A 24,951-nucleotide genomic window follows, 5' to 3' on the forward strand; every position below is an offset into this window, starting at 1 on the left:
TTGACCCAGGGGGTCCAGAAACCTGTCTGGTGGTGGCAGGCTGCCTACAGACAGTCTGTGACCACATCAGGGTTGGTAAGTTTTCAGTACATGGTACAATAAACCACACACTGGCATCCGTGTGGGCTTATAGAAAGGAGTAGTTTGGTCTCAAACACTCCTGGGTTCAGAGAAGCCATCATGGTGCGGGGGAACTAGAGTTGTTGAGTTTCCAGCCCATGTAATCTCTGACTTCCCTGACACTTACAATATCTAAGAGTGACCATAAATATTGTTGGGGCATATCTGCTCATACCGATATGACCACAGCCGTAGTTTGGTGCACCCTGCCTTAGGGCTGGAAGGCCTGCTAAAGGGGTGACTTACCTATACTTTAGGCTGTGCTAGTTGCTGTATGACATTGTTCTGCATTCTGTCCATCAATTGTTGTTTTTGCATGTGCTAGTTTACATGGCACACAGACAGTGTGCCTTGTTGACTTTGTTGTTTTGTCTGCATCAGGCCATGCATGCTGTAGTTGCAGTCTGCAGTGGCCTAGGTGAGGGGTCCCTAGGGGACCCTCTTCATTCCCAATGCCCCAGGTACCTGGCACCATTTACTAGGGACTTACAGGGCATGAAGGGCCAATCGTGGAATAGTTTTTAGGGAAGAAGCACTTGCACAGAGGACCTGGTTGGCAGGGCTATGTGCACTAAATCAAAACTACACCACTACCTGGCAAGAAGTGAGTGCTTACCATGTCACAAGAGGCACTTTCTCACACAAGCGTATGCAAATCTGATTTATAAAAGTTTTGGAGGATTGTAGTGGGGTAGAGAAAGGGTAAGGCAATGAGTACTTCATCTTTTCAAAACCTGGCTGGGCTTATCCAAGGCACTAATAAATTGTGATGAGTTCATATTTATGACCGTTTCACAACTATGTTAGGACCTTTAATATAAAATTAAATGTCAATAAATTGTCATTTCGTCAAGTATTGCTCATTTAGAGGATGTGGGCCTATCTTATGCTAGTGGTAATGAGACTTGCGTTTGTAATAATAAATGCTTTATAAGAGAACTGTTACCCAAATGATTATTGCTGCGAGTTTCCAATAAATTGTCAAAGGTAGGATCTTAACAGTGACCTGCAGTCTGTCTCCTTTTAATGGCTTTTTCTCTTTGTAGCAAAATGCAAGATTTGCGAGTGGGCCTTTGACAATGAGCCTCTTTTCCTTCAGCATATGAAAGATACCCACAAGCCCGGCGAGATGCCCTACGTATGCCAGGTATTGTTCCAGCTTTCTCATGATCACCGGCATTTACCTCATTTTAATGCTGCATGGTTTTCCTGTTGCTGCATCAAATTATGCAAACGTTCTTAAATATAGACCCATTGCTTTAGGGAGTCCCTGTTGAGGAGTGAAGTGGAATTTGTGATAAGCCATGCCTATTACAATGTAAAGTTTCTTCACCACTGTGCCTGTGTTCTTGTTCTCCCAAGTATGAATGTGGCTTTGTTGACACTTTGACTTGCTGATCTTCACTAAGTTTTTGTGACTATTATTGGATTTGGTAAAGCAAATGAAGACTGGTGGTACCTCTTTGCAATGGGCAGTGTCACTGCTTATTTGCAAGACAGTAGGTAAGGTGTGTAGGAACTTTTTTTCCTGGAGGAACTTAACACCTCCACAACAGATTATATGGTCTATTTTCTGTTAAAAAAACAAAAAACTTTAGTCCTGTTTTGAAGCCTGCTGCCTCTACACACAACTTTGTCCTCTCACATGACAGAACTTCTTCCTGCGTTTTGAGGGTCTTATGGTTGAAATGTCCATCTCTTACTATTTTTATTGCCAAGTGCAGTGATACCAAAAAATAAATGTAAAAGCAACTTGTAAGGGCAGAGGTGGTAATGAGTCAGCACCTCTTAGGGTGTGCCGTATTGTAATCAGACTTTAATGACAGCCGTTTCTCAAAAGGCCCAGTTACAGTCCAGAAATGTACATACAAGACTGTGGGTGTCTGATTTACCCTCAGGTGTCGAAATTTCAAACTCTAAGCTGGATAGCAGAGTTTAAGACCAGCTGCAACTCTAAAAATCACTAATTTGGAACTATGGCAGCTGGGGTAAAATGAAGGTCGTCTGAACTGCATTGAAAAAGTGTGCTGCCCTGTCTTTTTTTTGTCATGCGTTTGCTATGTTTTTTACTTCAGTGAACCATCCCTACTCTTACCTGAGTTTCTGGTTGTTGCTTAGCAACAGGTTCTGTCCTGGCTCAGATCTACCAAACACCTTGCAGTCATTTGTACTGGACCACTGCTATTTCCACTTGCGCGGAAGACCTGTGAGATAATTTGTTTCTGTTAAGAAGTGTGCACAAATTAGACACCAGTAACAAACTTTCAGCTAGCAGCTAGCCCATCAAATTGGATGCAGAAATTTGGTAAGGACCTTCTCTGTGGGTGGTGGAGTAATAAGTAAATACATTTCTTTGTTTACTAGAAATTTAGCTGCTAGGACGTAACCCACTGTGTTGTCCTCTGTGGCACTGAGACTGCTGAGTGAGAAAATCACACCTAGCTCTAGATTGTGTTACTTCTGTCACTTATCTCTGTGCCATGAAGTGAGCCTTTGGTTACCAATATCATTATAAGCCCAGAGTCTTAAAGTCCACCGAACAGAATTAATTAAGATAATATTTGTCTTTGATGATTGAAGGGAGGCGTTGGATTCCCCGTGTGAAACGGTGATTGCTTTTCAGTACTGCCTCATTCAGCTGGGTTGTCTCCTTCGGGTCTGCTATACTTGGTACAGGTTGTGGAGGAGGGGCCTTAATGCTGACTGTGTTCGATGTATAAATGCACCTGGCAACTTTCTGTACGAGGTCTGAGGCTGTTCAGTCCTCGCCTCCGTTTGAAGCAGTGTCTTTGATTGTTTAGTGGAAATGTTGGGCATGTCTTTGCCATGATCTCCCAAGGTGCACCATACTACACATTTAAGATTACGTCAATGGAAACCAATACAGATGAGTACTCTTGTGGCTGAACCTTACTGTGGCTAAGCAAGCCATTGCAAGGGCCTTGAAGGATGCGCTTGTTTGGAGGGAGGGTTTCGACCATTACCTCTGTCTTGAATGTCATGGTTACATTGCCAAGGGCTGTTCACAGAACTATTACAAAATTTAGGAGTGCTGGGCGGACTACCATTGGATAAGGCTGTTATAGTGTCCCCAGCTGGAGAGAGCCCTTGAGTACGAGATCAGAACGTTTACAGCCTGAGGGCTGCTCGAAGTGGGGGTAGATGGGGAGGCTGGGTAGTGTGGAGCACATTTATTTTTCCTTTCCTTCTTTCTCGGCCTATGGTCGGAGGCAGTGCTAGCGGTGGGAGTCGTCTTGTCAATTTGTTTGTAATGTTTACGCTTTGTTTTGTGGTTGTTGTTTCATAGATGCTGGTTGTGATCAGTCGCATGGCCAGACTAGACAGCTTGGGTATTTTGATTATTTCATTGTCAAATTTATTGTTGACTTATTACTATTTTTATTGTATTACTCGTTTCTTTTGCAAAATCAATTAAACAAAATCTTGACAATAAAAATAACAATTGTCCTAAGCCTATTGAATAGATAATCTAGTGCCTTGAATGTGAACTCTATGAAAATATTTGGGATCATATCTCAGCCCTGGTAGATGATAGCACCTTGTGGTTTCTGTTTTATATTGTAATTTTGACTGTTATTTCCACTTGTAAATAAGTAGGCTTTAGCTTTGGCTATACAGCGATTTTGAGTGATATTTACTGTACCTCTTTGGATCTGACTTTCTAACCCCACATCACCTCCTAGAGTAGTCCTTCACTGCAACCTGCTACTTTGCTAGCACCAGATTCCTAAAGGTGTAACCTATTTTTGTCTTCCAGGGGATCCTCATCAAAGTCATAAGCACTAGAATATTCCCACCTTTGCGCGGGACCCCGGAAACACAATCATAGGTGATGTTGGACTTGTCGGCGGCGTTCGACACCGTCCCCCATGATGGCCTTCTCGCAAGACTCTTTGAGATAGGTCTGCGGGGGACGGTGCTCGGCTGGTTTTCCTCCTTTCTTGCCGGCCGCCGGCAAACGGTCTGGGCCTCGCCAGATTCCGCCGTGATGCCGCCTCTGGGAGTCGGGGTCCCACAGGGCTCTATCTTGAGCCCGACCCTATTTAACATCTTCATGACCCCGTTGGCGGCACTGGCGGAGTCGTATGGGGCCCAGATCGTATCCTACGCTGACGACACCCAGCTCCTCTTCTCGTGTAAGAGAGGAGGAGACTTTGATGGGGAGAGTATCAGGGATTGCCTTGGGGCTGTTTTTCAATTGTTCCAACTGAACAGCCTCAAGTGCAACTCTGATAAGTCTGAGGTACTCTTCTTTGGGTGCGACACTGAGCCAGACTGGCAGGCCTGGTGGCCGATTGATATGTTTCCTCCGTCCTGCTCCTCCCAAGTCGCCAAGAATTTGGGGGTTAAGATGGATAAGGGGCTAACATTTAAATCCCAGATCCTCGGGGTGTCGGGCACCTGCTTCGGCATCCTCAGGATGCTGCGGAGGTTCCTTCCCCTGCTGTCTGAGGAGCATAGGAAACTGACAGTGCAGGCTCTGATCGGGTCCAGGTTGGATTATTCTAACATTCTTTACCTGGGCCTGCCAGAGTATTTGCTGCAGCGGCTCCAAGTGGTGCAGAACGCTGCTGCGAGAGCAATCTTTGGATTAAATAGACGGGCCAGTGCATCTGGCTTGTTGAGAACCTTGCATTGGCTCCCTATCCGGAAGCGGATCACCTTCAAGGCTCTGACTCTGGCCTACAAAGCTCTCCACGCGGTGGGAGCTAAGTATCTTCAAAAGAGACTGGTCTTCTATCAGCCGACCCGGTCTTTGAGGTCGGAATCTTTGTTTTTGGCGGTTGTTCCGCGCGTGAAGAGAGCTCGCCTGGGTGGCCGCTCTTTTGGACTACTGGCGCCACAGTTGTGGAACTCTCTGCCGCTCACTCTGCGGGGAGCTACCAGCCTATTAGCTTTTAGAAAAAGCCTTAAAACCTGGCTGTTTACCCAGTAGTTTGTTTTTCTTGCATGTATTTGTCTGGCATTCTGTTTTTTCTTTTAATGGTGTTATGTTATTGTGTTGCAGCCTTCCTTTTCCAAAAAAAAAGCGCCGGGACACTCTTTTTGAGTAGCCGTGCGCTATACAAAAGAATAAATAACATAACATAACATAAACATATATGCATATATATATATATATATATCATAAAAGTAATGCAGCCTTTCATAAACGGAGCTGAATAATGCTGTAAGAACTCTCCTGTATATCACAAATAAATTATGCAAAAATAAACAATATATCACAAAAAACAGGAAAGAAACAGCAGCAAGGCATGTTTGAAACTGATTTAATGCTTAGCATTTAGCCCAAAACCTCAGATAGGACTGAAAGCATTAACAGCTCACAGGCTGCATTGTAGAAAAACACAGCCTAGAAAGCTAACTCTTAGCAACACAGAAAAACTGGCACCGTGCCTTTAAGGCAGCCATGACCCCTAGCCTCCCATCATGCCTCAGGGGTGACAGTTGGGTCAGTTGTTCTTTCCGGCTCCTTCTGTGAGGATCCTGGAGCTTGAGCTTGACAGTTTTTGACTTTCTCAGTCGGAAATTGACTTTCTTCTTTTGATTTTCGACATTTTTGTATGCTGGTAATTGTTTTCTACTGGTTTCTGACAATTTACCATCCTTTTTTCTGTCAGAATGCCAGCTTTATTTAATAAATGTCCGTCTTTTGGTAAAAAAGATGGGTAATCTGACCCACACTCAGTGTGCATCGAATCCTGGTTACACAGCTCCACTCTTTTCTGGTTTTATTCAGAAATTTTCTACCTTTTTCAGAAAATGTTTAACTTACTTCGACGTCTTTCATCCAGTCAAGTAAGGTGTTGTCTTTTTCTGATTATTTTTGGCATTTTTTACCACACAAAATGCCATCCCTTTTTGATCCCTGCCCTTCTTGTGGTAAAAAGGCCAGGTCAGACTCTCACTCGGTCTGTATTCTTTGCCTGCCTAAGGATCATGACCCAAAGACTTGTCCTCATTGCCAATCCCTCTCTAAAAGAACTTTAAAGGACAGACAGAGGATTCGTCTCTATGGGTTGGCGGAGAAGGCATCCAGAGGCAGGTCTCCGGTAAGAAAAGGCTCCAAGAAGCCCAGATCCTCTTCTAGACCCTCCGCGTCGGGCTCGGCGCTGAGAAAGCAGCCACTGGAGGGGCATGCAGCAATGAAGGTACTTCATCGACGTCGAGAGTCCGTCAGCCTCCGCCGTTGTCAACCCGGTGACGATCGGCGTCGAGGAGTTCCAGTTCAACGCCTGCTTCAAGACGTTGATTGGCTTTGAAAAGCCAAAGCCCTCCGCCGTCGTCAACCCGGTGACAATCGGCGTCGAGAGCCAGCAGACCTCCGTCGACGTCGGTTAGACGTTCGGCGTCGAGAGCTGACAACCCTCCGTCGCCTTCACATAGACGACGTTGAGGAGAGAGAATTCTCCGCCGTTGCAGACCAGACGGCGATTGGCGTTGAGATCGAGACCTCCGACGACGTTCGACGTCGAAGTCAAGAAGCCCTCCGCCGACGACATCCCAACGTCGTTCGGCGTTGAGAGCTAGCAGCCCTCCGCCGCCGTCCTTCCATCGACGATCGCCGTTGAGGAGAGAAAGCCCTTCGTCGAGGCCACATCGCTCGACGTCGAGACGAGGAAGTATTCTCCCGCCGTCAAGGCGTTATTCGCCGTCGACACATTCGACGCCGAGGAAGTCACAACCGATGCCGAGACCACTCCCTGAACCTGGTCGAACCTCGACTAGAAGATCTCGATCGACGTCGAGGAGGCCTCCGTCGCAGCGGGATATACGCTCGACGTCGAGACCACCTTCGCATAGATCTAATGAAGGTTTGATAGTCTTGGTGACGGAGTCAGCGTCAAGACATTCTTCTTCTCACTCCTCGAGACGCCCTCACTCTCCATCTGCGTCTCTGGAACATCAGAGGAGGTCTCGACAGAGATCCCCGTCGCATCACAGGCCATCTCCTTCAATACATCTGTCTCCAAGATGGCTTTTACCAGTACATCACTGGAGTAAGACTCCGGGGGGAGCAGTGAGAAGACAGGAGGAGTACACAAGCCCTGTCCACAGGTCCCCTCTGCAAAGATTGGTACAGGAGGTGGATAGATCGCCTTCGCCGGTACACCTCATGGTCATCTTCCTCCACCCATTCTTTTAAGAGGGACTATTTGCCTACTCTATCGGACAGCCCTCAGTCGCGAGTGTCCCCGATAGATGACATTAACACCTATCAGGATGTGCTGCAGAGAGGGGCTCAGACACTGAACATTGCAATGTCCACTCCCCAGGTCGCAACTACAGTGATCTTCGAGACGCTGCACCAAAGATCTGCTTCGCGTCCGTTGCTGCCTCTGGTTCCTGGCCTTATGGAGCCAGTAATGGACATCAAAGCTGCACCGGCCAGAATCCAGAAGAAATACAAGCCGGCTGATACTGACCCGGTGTTCTTGAAGACGGATCCAACTGCAGATTCTGTGATAGTTGCAGCAGCACGTAAGACACACGCGGTTTCTGCTCATGCGTTGGTCCCTCCGGACAAGGAGAGTAAGTCCCAGGACTCTTGGGGGCGAAAAGTTTGTGGCTCGGCAGCCTCTTCTCTCAAAGTCTCTAGTGCAGCAGCCTTATTAGGACGATACGACCGATCCTTATGGGACTCTTTGGATCGGTTCAAGGAAAAGTTGCCAAAGGAAGACCAGAAAGACTTTGAAGAGATTGTTACGGAGGATTCCTTGGTAGCTAATCAGATGATTGGCACTGCAGCGGATGGTGCCACTCTATCGGCGCATTCGTATGCGCATGGAATTTGTGCGAGAAGGTCCGCCTGGCTAAGGCTTACAGCCCTTAAACCGGCTGCTCAGCAGAGGATCCTTAACTTACCTTTTTCAGGTTCTTCATTATTTGGCTCCCACACGGATGAAGAAATGTCTTGGATGAAGGCCGAGCTGGACACTTTGAAGGCGGTGGGGCTAGAAAAGAAAAAGGAGTTCCGAAGAAGGTACAGGCCCAGCTAACGCAAGGGATACCAACAGAGGGTTCAAACCCCTCAGTGGTCCCAAGGCAAGAACAAAGGGCGATCGCAATTTCAGAGTCGAAAGTCTACCAGAGGTAGAGGGGGTAGCCAACAACAATCCTCCTCTACCACTCGACCAACAGGAAAGCAATGAGCCAGAGCTTCCTCTGACGCCGTTGCCCACTCCAGTGGGAGGAAGTGTTTCGCAACATCTGAGAGAGTGGTGCAACATAACGAAGGATCGTTGGGTGCGCAGTATACTGCGCAATGGATACGCACTACGTTTCCGCGTGTCTCCAAAGGACAGTCCGCCGAAAAAATCTCGTCCTCACCAGCTAAAATTACTACATCAAGAAGTGGTGGCGCTTCTACAAAAAAAGGTCATAGAGAAAGTTTCCATCTCGCAGCGAGGAAAGGGAGTGTACTCCAGGTACTTTCTTGTGCCAAAAAGAGATCAGGAGCACAAGTTCAGACCAATCCTGGACCTGCGGTCCCTGAACAAGCTCATTTTAAAAGAAAAATGTTGCATACTGGTGCTTCATCAAATATGTCCACATCTGCGAGCAGGGGACTGGATGTGCTCGGTGGATCTCCAGGATGCGTACTTCCACATTCCTGTAACTGCTCGTCATCGCAAATTCCTGCGATTCATGGTCGGCAACAATCACTACCAATTCAGAGTGTTGCCCTTTGGGCTAAAATCTGCCCCACGAGTCTTTACCAAGTGTATGGCGGTGGTAGCGGCAGCTCTACACAGCCGAGGGCTGTTCGTATATCCATACTTGGACGATTGGCTCTTGAAAGGGCCATCTCCTCAGCAGGTAAAGAGCGACCTCCAAGTGTGCCTGGCTCTGCTCCGCAAGCTAGGCCTCCATGTGAATACGGAAAAGTCAGTTTGCCAGCCGACACATGTGATCCATTACCTGGGCTCCGTCCTAGACACAAACCTAGGAAAAGCGTTTCCTTCGGAGCAGAGACTTTTATCAATTCGGCAGAAGTGCGAGGTTCTTCTCCAGACCAATCGCCCGACAATCCCGCAAGTAGCGTCCCTATTGGCATCTTGCATATTCCTCATTCCCAACGCCAGGCTGAAAATGAGACCTCTACAGCAGGATCTGGAGGACAAGTGGGACCAGACTACCGGTTTCTGGGAAGACCGGATTGTGCTTTCACAAGCAGCAAAGACGTCTGTTCTGTGGTGGACTCGTCCACGGAACCTCCTACTGGGAGTTCCTTTTCACCAACCTCTTCCCACCCAGTCCTTGGTAACGGATGCATCGCTTCAGGGATGGGGGGCGCACATGGATTGCCTGCAAATGCAAGGTCGGTGGTCCGTCAAGGAGCAATCCTACCACATAAACATATTAGAGCTGAGGGCCGTACATCTAGCCCTGAAAGCTTTTCGGCCTTCGATCATGTCCAACTCAGTCCTCGTCCAAACAGACAACACGACCGCCATGTACTACCTCAACAAACAGGGTGGTACGCGCTCTCGTCCTCTCTCCCTGGAAGCTCACAAGATATGGCATTGGCTTCTAGCCCGAGGCCTCTCCATCACAGCAGTGCACCTTCCAGGGGAGCGAAATGTGCGAGCGGACGCACTCAGTCGGCACTTCGAAGATCAGCCAGACTGGGTGCTAAACGACGAGGTAGTGACAGACATTTTCCGTCAGTGGGGCCAGCCTTCCATAGATCTGTTCGCAGACGATCTAAACAAAAAATGCCACGCCTTCGCCTCCAGGTTCCACCGTCCAGGGACGAAGGGGAATGCTCTTTTGATGGACTGGTCCGAAATATTTGCTTACGCCTTTCCTCCCCTGCCTCTGATTCCGAAGGTGGTGTCCAAGCTCATCCGGTCCAACATGTCAATGATCCTGATGGCCCCGGACTGGCCTCGACAATGGTGGTACCCGGATCTGTTACAGCTGTCGGTGCACCCCCACAAGAGGCTGCCGTGCAGGTCGGATCTGCTGACCAAGATGGATGGGAAGATCCTACATCCCAACCTTCCCTCACTGAACTTGGCAGCATGGCACCTGAGGTCCTGCAATATGGACATTTGAACTTGCCGCAGGACTGTATGCACATACTAAAGGAAGCAAAGAGACCTGCCACAAGAGCTTCGTATTCCTTTAAGTGGAAGCGAATCTACCTGTGGTGCACTCGTAATAACTTTAATCCAACCACAGGGCAGGAGGAGGTTATGTCTGCCTTACCTCCTGTACTTGGCTAAATCGGGGTTGAAGTATTCATCAATCAGAGTACATTTAGCGGCTATCGCGGCCTATAGAAAGTAGCCAAGCCAGCCGTCCTTTTTTCAGCTGCAGGTGGTCAAGGATTTCCTACAGGGGTTGAAGAAAGTTTATCCCCCTGTTCGACCTCCTCCTCCTCCTTGGGAGTTGAATCTGGTCCTCTCTAAGTTAATGGGTCCTCCTTTCGAGCCCATCCATAAAGCCACGCTGCAGCATTTGACATGGAAAACCGCTTTCTTAGTCGCGATTACCTCAGCGCGAAGAGTAAGCGAGATCCAAGCGCTTTCTTCCAAAGAGCCGTATACTATGTTTCACCACAACAGAGTAGTATTAAGGACTCGCCCTGCTTTTCTACCGAAAGTTGTATCTGATTTTCATATTAATCAATCAATTTCTTTGCCGTCCTTTTTTCCCAACCCCGCAACTCCTGCGGAGAGGTCACTCCATTCATTAGACCTTAAGAGAGTGCTTAAATTCTACCTAGAGGGAACTAAGGTCATCAGAAAATCAGACCAATTGTTTTAAAATTATGGGTCCATGAGGACAGGTTTTCCAGCTACTAAAAGATCCATTTCCAGATGGATAGTGTCTTATATAAAATTGGCCTACCAGCTGGCAAATAAGCCCCTATTGTTGTCACCTAAAGCACACTCCACTAGGGGAAAAGCAGCTACAGTAGCTTTCTTGCATGATATTCCAATGGCAGAAATTTGCAAGGCAGCAACCTGGAGATCTGTGCATACGTTCACAAGGCATTATTGTCTTGAATCGGACTCCAGGGCAGATACTCAAGTAGGTCAGGCCTCCTTGAGAAATCTGTTCAGTTAACAGAAATGTCTGAATTATCAAGTTTAGTTGTCTGAGCTTGATTGTTAATTATTTTTCCTTTGCCTGCAGCAGATGAGGTGAGGCTCGCTATTCTATTCTAGTGCTTATGACTATTGATGAGGATCCCCTGGAAGAGAAGGATTAGTTACTTACCTGTAATCCTAGTTCTCTTCCAGGGGTATCCTCATCAAAGTCATAAGCAACCCTCCCGCCTCCCCAGGCAAAGGATATTTATTTTTTAAAGGAATTGTCAACTCTTTGTGTTATGGCTTTGTGTCACCGCAAAGAACAACTGACCCAACTGTCTCCCCTGAAGCATGATGGGAGGCTAGGGGTCATGGCTGCCTTAAAGGCACGGTGCCAGTTTTTCTGTGTTGCTAAGAGTTAGCTTTCTAACCTTTCTAGGCTGTGTTTTTCTACAATGCAGCCTGTGAGCTGTTAATTCTTTCAGTCCTATCTGAGGTTTTGGGCTAAATGCTACGCATTAAATCAGTTTCACACATGCCTTGCTGCTGTTTCTTTCCTGTTTTTTGTGATATATTGTTTATATTGCATAATTTATTTGTGATATACAGGAGAGTTCTTACAGCATTATTCAGCTCTGGTTATGAAAGGCTGCATTTACTTTTGTTAATATATATATATAATCTACTGGCGGTCGCCAGTAGATAGTTATAGTTAGGATCGTGTTTCCATAGGAAATCCGCAGCATTCTATTTGGAATAACTTTGGCGCCGATTGACGAATCCTAGCGAAATTTTCAAAATAGGTGGGGCGCTCCGCTCCTTCCCTGAAAGTCTCAGGGGGATTCGTCAAACGGGGGCTGAGAAAAAGGGGGGGTCCCAAAACGCGTTTTCCCCTATGCATTTTTCCATAGGACCTTTAGTCCAAGCTACAGCCCGAACGGCTGAACAGAATTACTTGAAATTTGGCAGAGAGGTAGTCCTCAGGTCAGGGATGTGCCTTTTGGTGTAAATCTGTTCAGTATTTCCTGAGAAAATAGCATTTAAAAGCATATATATATCTATAAGCGCGCACCGTGCGCGTACGGTAAAACTTACAGTACGCGTACGCTGCCGTGCGCGAGCACGATTCTGATTGGTTGTTAGATCTTAGTAAACATTCGAATCGGTCGAAACCAGGAAGTGTCGGCCGCCATTTTGTCTCTCGCAGTCTGAGGGGGTGAAAAACAAAGGTAGAGAACGTGAAAAGGGGGCAGGGTGGACAGTTCCTGACCCCCTAGCCTTAGTCAGGGGGTCCCAGAAGGACCCCCAAGGGCAAAAATTTCCTTTAATTTTTTTGCGAAAAATCGCGGAGTACGCGTAGCGTGTGCGTACGGTGGAAACGGAAAAATTCCGCGAACCGCGTAACGTGGGCGCGCGAAGTGCACCGTGCGCCCACTGCGCGCGCAAGGTGCGCGAAGCGCACCGTGCGCGCACAGTGAAAAACCTTAAAAAAAATAATAAAATAAATACATAACTTAGCATTTAAAAAAACGTACAAATTCACTGAAAAAAACATAGGTTTCACACACGTTATAGTTAGGAATTAGCATTTAAAAAACCTTGCAAATTACCTTAAGAAACCATAGGTTTCACACATGTTATAGTTAGCTGGATATTTCACTCGTGAAAAACCATTGAAATTCCCCCGTTATAGTTAGTGCAGGCAACTATAACTCACGCGACCGCAATCCTCTGCTGATGACGTCCGATATTACATCACTGATGACATATGTGTCTTTCTGAAAAAAAAATATTTGTAATATATGTATAGCTAAAAATTAATGGAAGAAGACGTGGGTAAATAAGTGTCTAAATACAGTGATGTAATATCTGACGTCAACAGCAGAGGATTGCGGTCGCGTGAGTTATAGTTGCCTGCACTAACTATAACGGGGGAATTTCAATGGATTTTCACGAGTGAAATGTCCAGCTAACTATAACATGTGTGAAACCTATGGTGTTTTAAGTGAATATATAGATGCATATATGTGTCTATCACATATATGATTGTGTTTCCGGGGTCCCGCGCAAAGGCGGGAATATTCTAGTGCTTATGACTTTGATGAGGATACCCCTGGAATAGAACTAGGATTACAGGTAAGTAACTAATCCATCCAGCTGAATTCAGAAGTCTCTTTGTGGTCCTGGGAAACTGACAGTTACATAGTATGTTGCCCAGTAACGGTTGCGTATTCCAGGACTCAGAGAAAATGCCTAATACTAGCACTTTGAGAGCTTAGAAGCTCAACTTGTCAATGTGAGATACATTGCCTGTACCCCCAGACATTGTGGCAGCTGGTGCTTCCTTCCTATTTTCTTCAGGTTGAGAGGTTGTTTACCATCGCCTTTGGATATTGTCAGTTGCACTTCCAGGATTCTTGAATCATTACAATATATATTGCTGTAATGGCCATAGATTAGTTCCTTGATTTCCAAACCACCAGTGGTCTTGTATCTTGCTGAAGTGAGCAAACCCCTTGTAAGTAGAACGCGTACTAAAATGTCCACAATACAAAGAAGACTAGCATGTTCTCTGTGCAAGAATATGAAAAAGCGTCAAGTTGTGTAGTTTTCACAGATGGAAGGTGGCCTCCTTCAGCTTTACTCATTATGCACTTTTTGTGTAATGTAACAGTGTTGGTATGGAGTGTAATGCCCAATCACCTGTGATTAGTGTTGCTTCAAGTAATGCTGAATAAAAGGATGAGGGTATCAGATCAGTTTGTGGAATGCTACCTGCAAGTTGCTAGTTCCTGTTTAAGAGGGTTGTGGCTCCTCCTTTCAAGGATTTTTCAACCAGCACATTTACTTCTAACGTTCCTTCACCCTGAGTGATGTGTTGGGGAATGTGATGTAAACATTGTGTTGCAGAAGTTTTACTAGCTGTTTGCGCTTATTGTTTATGCTTGTTGCTTTGCTCCTATTTTTAATGGAACAAGTTGCTCAGTGTGAAATATTATCTATTTCAGGTATGCGGGTATCGTTCGTCCATGTACAGCGATGTAGATACCCATTTCAGAGCTACACATGAGGACACTAGAAACCTGCTCTGCCCCTATTGCCTGAAAATCTTTAAGAATGGCAACGCCTTCCAGCAACATTTCATGAGGCATCAGGTATAGTATTAAACTTTAGGGCACTAAGGCAGTGTAATGTTGACATGGTGCATTGAATATTAAGATTGTGCCACATTTTTACTTCCTTTATTGTTTTCTTGCTCTTGCTTTAAACGCCGCCGCATGGGGAGGTCTAAAACAGTATGTTCGAGGCATATGAGCTGCAGATTGTACACTTAGCATAGATCGCCATCTGGTGTTGGGCCCGGATGTTTGCAGTTTGTTTTTCTTCTTGGACAGTCTTTGGAAGTCACGAGTTCGGTGACTCCTCCTTCGGTCCGTACTGCGCATGGGCTTCGGCTCCATCCTCAGATTGTTTTTTTCCGCCATCGGGCTCGGATGTGATACTTCGTGCTCCGGCTTCGAACTTCTACGGTTCCAGCCTCGACGGAAAATCCTCTTTCTTCGAGTTTTCTTCATCATCTTCATCTCTCGAAGCGGCACTTTCTCCATCCCGTACATCGGCACCGGCCTTCGGGCCCTCCTCGACTCCGGTCCCGGCCGATGGAAAGGACTCCGTTCAAAAAGTGCCCAAAATGTGGGTCTAAATTTCCCCACACCGACCTCCATCAGGTGTGTAACCTTTGCCTCTCTCCAGAACACGAGGCTAGAGACTGCCCCGCCTGTAAGTCTTTTCGATCAAAGAAGACCATCCGGGATCGAAGAGCTCGACGCACCATGGCACACTCATCCTCCGCAGCTCCACCGGACATCTTCGGAGACGGCGCCGAAGCTTCGGGGCAACTACACACCGAGCAGGAGGACGACGTCGTCAGCGCTTCCGAGGCCGACGACTCCGACGTGGAGGACATCACACCGGCGCAGCGGGTCGTGAGTACTGTACCCCCTCCCACCCCCGCGCCCAAAACCAAAGAGACTCAGGTTACACCCTCGCCTGCAGGCCTGGGTAAAACCAAGCACAAAGCTTCTATCACCCCACCTTCGGGCCCGGTGTCGAAGCCACAAAAGTCTCACGGCAGCTCGGGCTCGAGCCAGCCGACGCCTGGTGCCGAAAAACAGCATCCGGCACCGAAGAAAGCAATACCCAGCTCGACTCCGAAGCCACCGGTGCCGAAGCCTGGACTCTCGGTGCCGACCAAACACAAACAAAGTTCTGTCGGCACCGACGCTCCGGCGCCGAAAACTCCTTCGACGCCGAAAACACCGGAGGCCCCAAAAAAGGCACAGAAACCATCGAAGCCCTCGGCTCCGAAATCATCGGCGCCAGCGGACGATTCAACGCCACTGACCCTATTTACACCAGACCCTTTGCAAAAGACTCTGTCTAAAGATCCAAAGACTGGGCTATTGACTTTATTTGTCAAGAAACGACGCCTTGACACTCCGGCTCCTCCTCCACCACCCAAACGGAAGGACTCTGCTACTTCTCCCCTCAGAGTGCCCTCCCCACTACCTCCTCCTCTGCCTCCTCCACCTCCTCCACCCCCTCCCCCTCCCAGGTCTCCGCCACCCTTACCTCATCGCTCCCCGACCCCGTCCCCAGATCCGGATTACGGGGATCCAGATTATGACCCGGCAGACGCCCCACTGGACCCCACTCCACCGGGGACCCCTGACCCATGGGAAGACTACCACAACCCTGACATACCTGATATGCCTCAAGACGACCTATACCCATCTAGGCCGTCTCCCCCAGAGGACTCCTTAGGGTTCCATCACTTAGTGCAGAGAGCAGCACACTACCATGGGGTGGACATGCACAGCGAACCAGTGGAAGACGACTTCCTACTGGATACATTTGACATTCAGGACAAATCCACGTCTATTTTGCCCATGCTTAAGGGTGTCACCAAGCATGCTGCAGAGGTGTTCAAAGACCCTGTCAGGGCCAGGGTACTGAACCCTAGAATAGAGAAAGTACAAGGCGGCACCCACAGACCCTGCATACATTAAGGGCCCTGCTCCCTTAGATTCCCTAGTTGTCTCCACAGCTAGAAAGCGGGCTAACTCCCAGTCCTCAGGAGAAGCCCCACCGCCAGACAAGGAATCGAAACTTTTAGACGCGTCTGGCAAACGCACCGCCTCCCAAGCTGCAAACATGTGGCGCATTGCAAATACACAAGCACTGCTTGCGCGCTATGACAGAGCACACTACGACGAACTTGAGGCTCTTATGCAGCACCTTCCAGAAAAACACAAGCGCAAGGCTCATGACCTGATACAGGAGGGTAAACTAATTACAAACACCTCCATTAAGTGTGCCCTCGATGCAGCCGACACCGCTTCTAGATCCATAAATACCAGTGTCCTGCTTCGTCGCCATGCCTGGCTCAGGATCTCTGGGTTCAAGCCTGAAGTCCAGGCGTCCATACTCAATCACCCCTTTGACCAACAAACTCTCTTTGGGCCAAAGGTGGACGAAGCGTTGGAAAAGATGAAAAAGGACACAGACACAGCAAAGTCTATGGGGGCACTCCAAACGCAAGCCTCTAAACGTTCCTTTTGACGCTCATCCTTTCGTGGCACAGGCAGAGGCTCCTCCACCGATAACGCCTCTACCTCCTACAAGTCCCCTCCTCAAAATACCTTTTCAAAGGGCAATCAAAGGGGTGGTTACAGAGGCAACAACAATAAGGGCAGGGGCAAAACCAACAACACCCGTTCTGCCACCCCACCCGCACAATGACTTCCCTCCGCTCCCCCCAGACCATCCCACTCCGGTCGGGGGCAGGCTACAAAACTTTATCCACACATGGGAGTCCATAACATCGGACAAATGGGTGACCCAAATCATTCGGTCAGGGTACTGTCTCGAGCTAACATCTACCCCACCCAATATCCCACCAAGGCACCGTCCAATGTCTCAAGAACATTCCACACTGCTCAAACAAGAGGTACTCTCACTCCTCCAAAAACACGCTATAGAGCAGGTCCCCGTCAATCAACAAAATCTAGGGGTCTACTCCCTATATTTCTTAATACCAAAGAAAGACGGGACCCTCAGGCCCATTCTGGACCTCCGGCCTCTAAATGCCTACATACATTCAGACCATTTCCACATGGTCACCCTACAACAAGTCCTCCCGCTCCTCTGTCAGGGAGACTTTCTCACTACCTTGGATCTGAAAGACGCATACTTTCACATTCCAATACACCCCTCTCACAGGAAGTACCTCAGGTTCGTGGTGGACGGGCAGCATTACCAATTCACGGTTCTCCCCTTCGGGGTCACCACCGCACCACGAGTGTTTACCAAATGCCTAGCGGTAGTAGCAGCACACCTCAGACGTCAACACATTCACGTCTTCCCTTACTTAGACGACTGGCTCATAAAAGCCGCGTCCTACCACCAATGTGTGCAACATACAAACAGCACCATTCAACTGCTCCACCAGCTAGGCTTCACGGTGAACTACCAGAAGTCCCACCTCATACCATCTCACACAAAGCAATATCTCGGGGCCACCATAGACACCTCCAAGGGTATTGCCTATCCAAACTCAGCCAGAATCGCAAGCATTCAAGCCTTACGCAAAACATTCCTTCCTCAACATTCTCTTCCAGCAAGAGTATTTATGAAGCTCATAGGAATGATGGAGTCTTGCATTTTCATAGTGCCCCATGCAAGACTCCACATGCGTCCACTTCAAGAGTGCCTAGCACAACAGTGGAACCAGGCCCAGGGTCAGCTGACGGATCTGGTGTTGGTGGACGGCCGCACACATCACTCTCTGCAGTGGTGGAACATCACAAACCTTTCCAAAGGGCGGCCGTTCCTGGACCCGGTTCCTCAGGTGATTCTAACAGCGGACGCATCGCTCTCCGGCTGGGGAGCGCACCTCCTACACCTCACAATGCAAGGTCTATGGACGCCACAGCAAAAGTCGCTCCACATCAACCATCTGGAGCTCTTGGCGATCTTTCTAGCCCTAAAATCTTTCCAAAAACAAGATTTCAGGCAAAGCAGTCCTCATTCGCACAGACAACATGACTGCAATGTATTATATCCAAAAACAGGGGGGGACACACTCTCCCCAGCTCTCCCGCTTAGCCCAGAGCATATGGAGATGGGCAATTCCCCAAAACATCTTTCTCCTGGCACAGCACGTTCCAGGCGTACAAAACACCATGGCAGATCTGCTCAGCAGACAAACGCAACAACTACACGAATGGGAACTGCATCCACAAGTTCTTCACCCATTCTTCCAACAGTGGGGGCATCCTCAGATAGACCTCTTCGCCACCCACGAAAACAAAAAATGCCCAAGCTTCGCCGCCAAATACCCACAACCATTGTCCAAGGGCAATGCGATATGGATGAACTGGTCAGGCAGATTTGCATACGCCTTTCCACCTCTCCCACTAATTCCATTAGTGGTAAGGAAGCTACAACAGCACTCCCTCACACTCATTCTAGTAGCTCCAACGTGGGCCAGGCAGTCGTGGTACACCACACTACTACAACTATCAGTGGTACCACATCAAAAACTGCACCTGTCCCCATGCCTCCTAACCCAGAACCATGGAGAAATCAGGCACCCGGACCCAGCTCAGCTCAACCTTGCGATCTGGCTCCTGAAATCTTAGAATTTGGATACCTTAACCTTCCCCCTGATTGCATGAACATCATCATGGAAGCCAGACGTCCTACCACTAGAGCATGCTATGCCGCAAAGTGGAAAAGATTTGTAATTTACTGCCGTAACAATACAATCAACCCTTTAGATGCATCCATACAACACATCATATGCTATCTGCTCCATCTTCACAGGTGTAACCTGGCATATTCATCCATACGCCTACACCTAGCAGCGATCGCTGCTTATCTACAAAACAGACAGCATTTATCACTGTTCAGAGTGCCCGCTATTAAAGCCTTTATGGAAGGCCTTAAACGAGTAATTCCTCCCAGGGCACCACTTTCCCCTGTATGGAATCTAAATGTAGTTCTTACACGGCTAATGGGTCCGCCCTTCGAACCAATGCACAAATGTGAGCTACAGTTTCTCACCTGGAAAACAGCTTTTCTCATAGCTATCACTTCCCTTAGAAGGGTTGGTGAAATACAAGCGTTCACTATACAGGAACCCTTCCTACAAATACATCACAGCAAGGTCATACTTCGTACAAATCCGAAGTTTCTACCCAAGGTCATTTCCCCCTTCCATCTCAATCAATCGGTGGAATTACCTGTCTTCTTCTCGCAACCTCAATCTGTTGCAGAAAGGGCTTTACACACACTTGATGTTAAGAGGGCTTTGCTGTATTACATACAAAGAACGCAACCTTTCAGGAAGACTAAACAATTGTTCGTCTCCTTCTCTCCACCACATAAAGGCAACCCCTTCTCTAAATCAGGGATAGCTAGGTGGATTGTAAAGTGCATACAAATTTGCTATCAAAAGGCAAAAAGAACATTATCTGTTCCACCTAAAGCCCACTCTACTAGAAAGTTAGGGGCTTCTATGGCTTTTCTAGGGAACATACCCTTAGATGACATCTGCAAAGCAGCCACATGGTCAACACCGCATACCTTCACAAAACATTACTGTGTAGACGTGCATTCCAAGCAGCAAGCTAGTGTGGGCCAGGCTGTACTAAAGACACTTTTTCAAACCACTGCAACGGATACCGGTGGTCGCCGCTAAGGTTGGGTACTGCTATATAATCTATGCTAAGTGTACAATCTGCAGCTCATATGCCTCGAACGGAATATGCTACTTACCAGTATGCATCTGTTCTTGGCATGTAGAGCTGCAGAGTTGTACACGCCCACCCGCCTCCCCGGCTACCTGTATCCGTTCCAGTCCATCTTATTTAGATACAACACACATGGGTTTCTCACTGTTATTACTACGCTCCATCATTTCCCTGTTGGCGAAAAACAATCTGAGGATGGAGCCGAAGCCCATGCGCAGTACGGACCGAAGGAGGAGTCACCGAACTCGTGACTTCCAAAGACTGTCCAAGAAGAAAAACAAACTGCAAACATCCGGGCCCAACACCAGATGGCGATCTATGCTAAGTGTACAACTCTGCAGCTCTACATGCCAAGAACAGATGCATACTGGTAAGTAGCATATTCCTTTTTGTTCCATTTTAGGTGTCCACAAGAAAGCCTAAAGTGAAGATCACTTGAGGCAGAGGTGCAAAACACATACTGTAGGGTAGATAGGGCTAAGGTGCAAATTGAGACTTTGCAGAAAACATTTGGTATGCGTCAAGGCTGTTTTTTATTTTACTTTCTCTTGCTTAGTACGCCTTTGCCAGGGAAGGTCAAAAACATCATTCCTTGGTCCATATTGGGTGGCAACCAGAAAGCAAAAAGTGCAGAGCTCATGAGAGAGATGCAAAACACGTACTGCAGGGCAGTAGATGTGGCCAAGTGAGCCTCTGAAGAATACATATGGCATAAGTTCAGGCTTCGTGAAAGTCATTTTATTTTCCAGTTATGTTCTCGCCTCTGTCTCTCTGAAAAAATTAATGTGATTCTGTTCTGTTTTCTTTCCTACTTGTTCCTAAAGAAGAAGAGTGTCTACCATTGTAACAAGTGCCGACTGCAATTTCTGTTTGCAAAGGACAAAATTGAGCATAAACTTCAGCACCACAAAACGTTCAGAAAACCCAAACAATTGGAAGGGTTAAAGCCTGGGACGAAGGTAAAAAAGTGAAATGCAAGCGATTACATTTTTTAAAAAAATATTTGGAAATGATTCTGTGCTAGATATATCTATTGTGTGTGCTCTACGTGCTTTCAGGAGATAAATTGCCTATGGGCTTTATGAAGATTTGATGGCTAGTTAAATTATTTTGTATAAAGCGATTTACAAGACCATATAACTTAAAATTATCTCCCTTCTCAACATTGTGTCTTTTTAGTGGAATTCGCATCTTTTGTTTTTTATTTTTGTATGTTTTGAAACCTTGAACACCTGAATTGTTTTTAAGGCCATGTCCCCTGTAATGAAAGTTCTTCTTTAGTGGATCTTCCTTACAATTCCTCAGCACTGAATGATATTGACTATGAGCCCAAGCAAAAAAAAAGAAAAGTCAGCCAATGTATTAGGAAAGCAGATCTTAAACAAAGCTAGTGCTTGACTTATAAACCCCAAATACGAGTGGAACCTATCAAAGTTATTTTTTACGTCAAGCCTAGAAGCCCGCATGCACTGCTCTGCGAGGCATAGAGTATTCAGTACATGAACTTCAAATCGGCTCATTGGTTGTTCCGGGTGCCTTTCTAAATTCCTTACTTTTGATAGGTAAATTGTGCCCATTTGTCCCTCCTTTGGTCTGTCGTTTCCTCCCATAGGGACTGGCCCTATTACAGGGCTCATTTCGCTTCTGTCCATATCAGTTTGTTTCGCTCACTATTTGTTCAGATTGCCTATCTCTAGTCCTCTAGGACTGCAGCAGTGTGTCTGTTCCCAGTGGTAATTACTCATTCTAAGTCCTCCAGACAGTGCTGCTAGCTGCTTCTCCTGTCCCGTCGGTAACTCCTCCATCCTCTAGACCAGGGGTCTTCAAACTTTTTTGCTCTGAGCCCCCCAAACAAAATGTTTTAATGTTACCTCCAAAACTTCACGGCAAGGATTGGGTGGGTGGGAGGGAAAGGGCTTAACGTAGGGGGCATGGATTATCATATCATTTCTGGAGTACTTTTTCTATAGCTCAAAAACCACACTAAATATGAGACTTCTAAAACAGCAAATGATTCAAACAAAAACAGTTACTGACCCCAAAACTAATGCCCCCTATAATTGATGTGTTGTGAGCCCCTTGCACTACCAGTCCTCATTGCAACTACACTTGCCGCACAAATGATAACTTCAGTCCTGAGTAGCAGGCTATTTTCTCTGCCTTTTATATCCCTTTACCACCATGCCAGACCATCACTCTAATATTAAAACAGCCCTTTCAGAAACAAATGTTGTCTTCCTTTATCTGCAATGGTGCCATTGGCCCTAATGTTAGAAAATAGGCTCCCATGCACCTTTTTGTAAAGTGAGACAGTCATAATTGTGATGCAGTGGGCCCCTCTGACCCCTGGGCCCCAGTGCTGCTGACCCTGCTTCACTAATGTTAGCTACTGCCTTGCAAAGAGGGCAGTCTCTTCTGCCCTTTATTAAAAACATGTAGTCCCATCTAGCCAGATACCCTTCTTTGCCATCTCTCTGAGGCCAAACACTGAAGAAATGTTTCCCCTCCCGTGGGCTATTGCTCTGAGGCCCAAATCAACACTGGCAAGTGAACAGTGGGCCCTAATACGAAGAAGAAAGGATAGTAAACAGCCATAATTAAGGTTTAGCTGCCCCCTGGTGCCACTGTACCTGCAGTACCAGGGATTCTTTCTGCCCCTTAATGTTAAAAAGCAGCAAGGGTAACCTGGGCTGATACTAGACTAGCGAGGAAAATGGGCCCTTGTTCCACTTCATGGTAAGATGCCCATAATTGAGCAGCAGTGGACACTTACACACTTGATAGCATTACCTCGTACATTAATGGATGGTCATTTTTTATATACGTAAAAAAGGCTCCCTTACATCGTCCTCTTCCTTGGGGTATCTCTCTGAGGAAGCGGTCTCTGGCCATTTGTAACCATAAAAATGAGCCCCCACACAGTGCTTTCTCTTTTGGACCATTTCACTGACTATATCAATTTCACTCTTTCCTCTTTTTCCTGGATCGTTACTCTGAGGCCCTAGGGTTTGAGAGGATCATGGCCCCGCATCTGAATGGAACCCTGCAGACTTCCTCCCTGCTACCCCTGGACTCACCTTTAACAAAAACAACTGCCCATTAATGGTTAGTGCTGACTTTGAGGTGCCTCTGCTTGAAAGCAAGCTTAGGGTGGTAGCGCGAACAGTTAAAGAAGAAACAAAGTGTTAGAAAAACCCCACTCCCACACCGGAAGGGTGGTGGTAATGGGATTTTTCCAGACATACACTGTGGTAGCTTGGCTCGAGTGGTCAGGGGTCAGGCACCGTGTTAAGCATACGTCATACCCACACAATAACCATGCGTGCATCCGTTCCAAAAACGACACTACACCTTAAAAATTATACTGAAAATATATCTCTTTATCTTCTTTTCTCTTAGTTGCTGATTAAATAAATAATAATACAATCACAGTACACAAGGCTTTTCCTTAAAAAGTGCAGGTCAAATAAATAATAACACTTTACAGGTGCAATAAATAGGATCAGGTCAAATAAATACTGTGAGGGAATAAATACTGTGCAGGAATAAGTTAGCTCAGGACAATAAATACATCACAGGAATAATTTAGATAAATACAATAAATACAGTACCCTCAATAAATAATATCAGCCAACAATGACATTTGTAAAATCAGATCACATTTAAAATACTATGGGCTGATTTGGCCCAGTCACAGCTTGTGGTTAGGTGGATGGCCTGAGGGGTATACTCCCTGGCTTGGACAAGGCTGAGGCCTAAACTGAGGTAGATCAAGGGGGAATCTAGAGATCTGGCTCTCCCACACTACACAACCCCTCTGTATTAGTCTCAGCTCACCCCTGGCACAATCAAGCTGGTTCCAGCACCTCTCTAGCCCCTAGGATGGTCTCTTAGGGCTTCACAGGGCCTTAGGCGCCCTCTATTCCACTTACTGCCCTTTTTATGTAGTTCCGACGCCGCTGGAGTCGTGTCGACGCCGTGAGGCGGTTCCGGTTCGATGTCGGCGGCCTCGGCGCAATGACAGTTCTTGACGACGCCGGTAGGCGGTTCCGGTTCGATGTCGGCGGCCTCGGCTCGATGTCGACCTCCGGTTCGAGGACGTCGGGCAGTCTTGGCTCGATGTCGACTTCCGCCGGCTCCGGTTCGATGTCGGCGGCCTCGGCTCGATGTCGACCTCCGGTTCGATGACGTCGGGCAGTCTTGGCTCGATGTCGACTTCCGACGGCTCCGGAGTGCGATCTCCACTCCCGACCTCCGGTGCTCCTTTCCTCAGGTTCCGGCGACTCCGGAGTGCGACCTCCACTCCCGACCTCCGGCACGATTCTCTTCAGGTTCCGGCGACTCCGGAGTGCGATCTCCACTCCCGACCTCCGGCACGCTTCACCTCGGTCTCCGGCGACTCCGGAGGGCGGACTTCACTCCCCCGTCGACGCCGCTCACTCGACCTCGGGTGACTTCCTCCTCGACCTCTGGTACTCTCCACGACCTCCGTCGGCGCCCTCTCTCGACCTCTGGCGGCTCCGGGTACGACGTCTGCTTTCCAGTCAGCGCCGCTTCTCCACCTCGGGCTCCAGGACTCTAGGCTTCTCGACGTCGGACTTCAGGTAGTTACCAGTAACCAGGTCAGGTACTTGCTGTTCTTTATTTTTAAGGCCTGTTCCTGCTGTCCAGGTCCTCAAGATGGTTTTTCTTGCTTTCTCCCACACAGGGCTCCAGGCTGGGCTCAGTCAGTAGGGAATAGTATCAAGGGTGGGTTTATGGACCCCACTCCAGGCACACGTTTCCACCCCTGCTGCCTCACTCCTTCCTCCTTCAGGTTTCTGCTGCTCTCTCTTCACCAGTCAGGTGCCAACTGCCAGCTCCAACTGTCAACTCTGGCTTAGCTTCCCAACATTCTAAACCGCCTCCAACTGTCACAGGGTTCCAGAATGTTGCAGAAGGTTCTAGTA

At 47.6% G+C, this 24,951-nt stretch overlaps 1 protein-coding gene across 9 annotated transcripts in view; it reads left to right on the plus strand.

Moving 5' to 3' along the window:
- The window catches only part of POGZ (pogo transposable element derived with ZNF domain), a 411,414-nt gene that overhangs the window by 247,462 nt on the left and 139,001 nt on the right, over nt 1-24,951 (plus strand). For 7 of the 9 annotated variants that reach the window (XM_085639417.1, XM_085639420.1, XM_085639422.1 and 4 more), the window contains exons 12-14: nt 1,167-1,267; nt 14,195-14,341; nt 20,827-20,961. In XM_085639417.1, the coding sequence (XP_085495543.1) occupies nt 1,167-1,267; nt 14,195-14,341; nt 20,827-20,961 (383 nt within the window). The remainder of the gene's footprint in view (nt 1-1,166; nt 1,268-14,194; nt 14,342-20,826; nt 20,962-24,951) is intronic. The other 2 variants (XM_085639421.1, XM_085639425.1) reach the window with 1 other exon arrangement.

The sequence above is a fragment of the Triturus cristatus genome, chromosome 12 (assembly GCF_964204655.1).
Source record: "Triturus cristatus chromosome 12, aTriCri1.1, whole genome shotgun sequence".
NCBI lineage: Eukaryota > Metazoa > Chordata > Amphibia > Caudata > Salamandridae > Triturus > Triturus cristatus.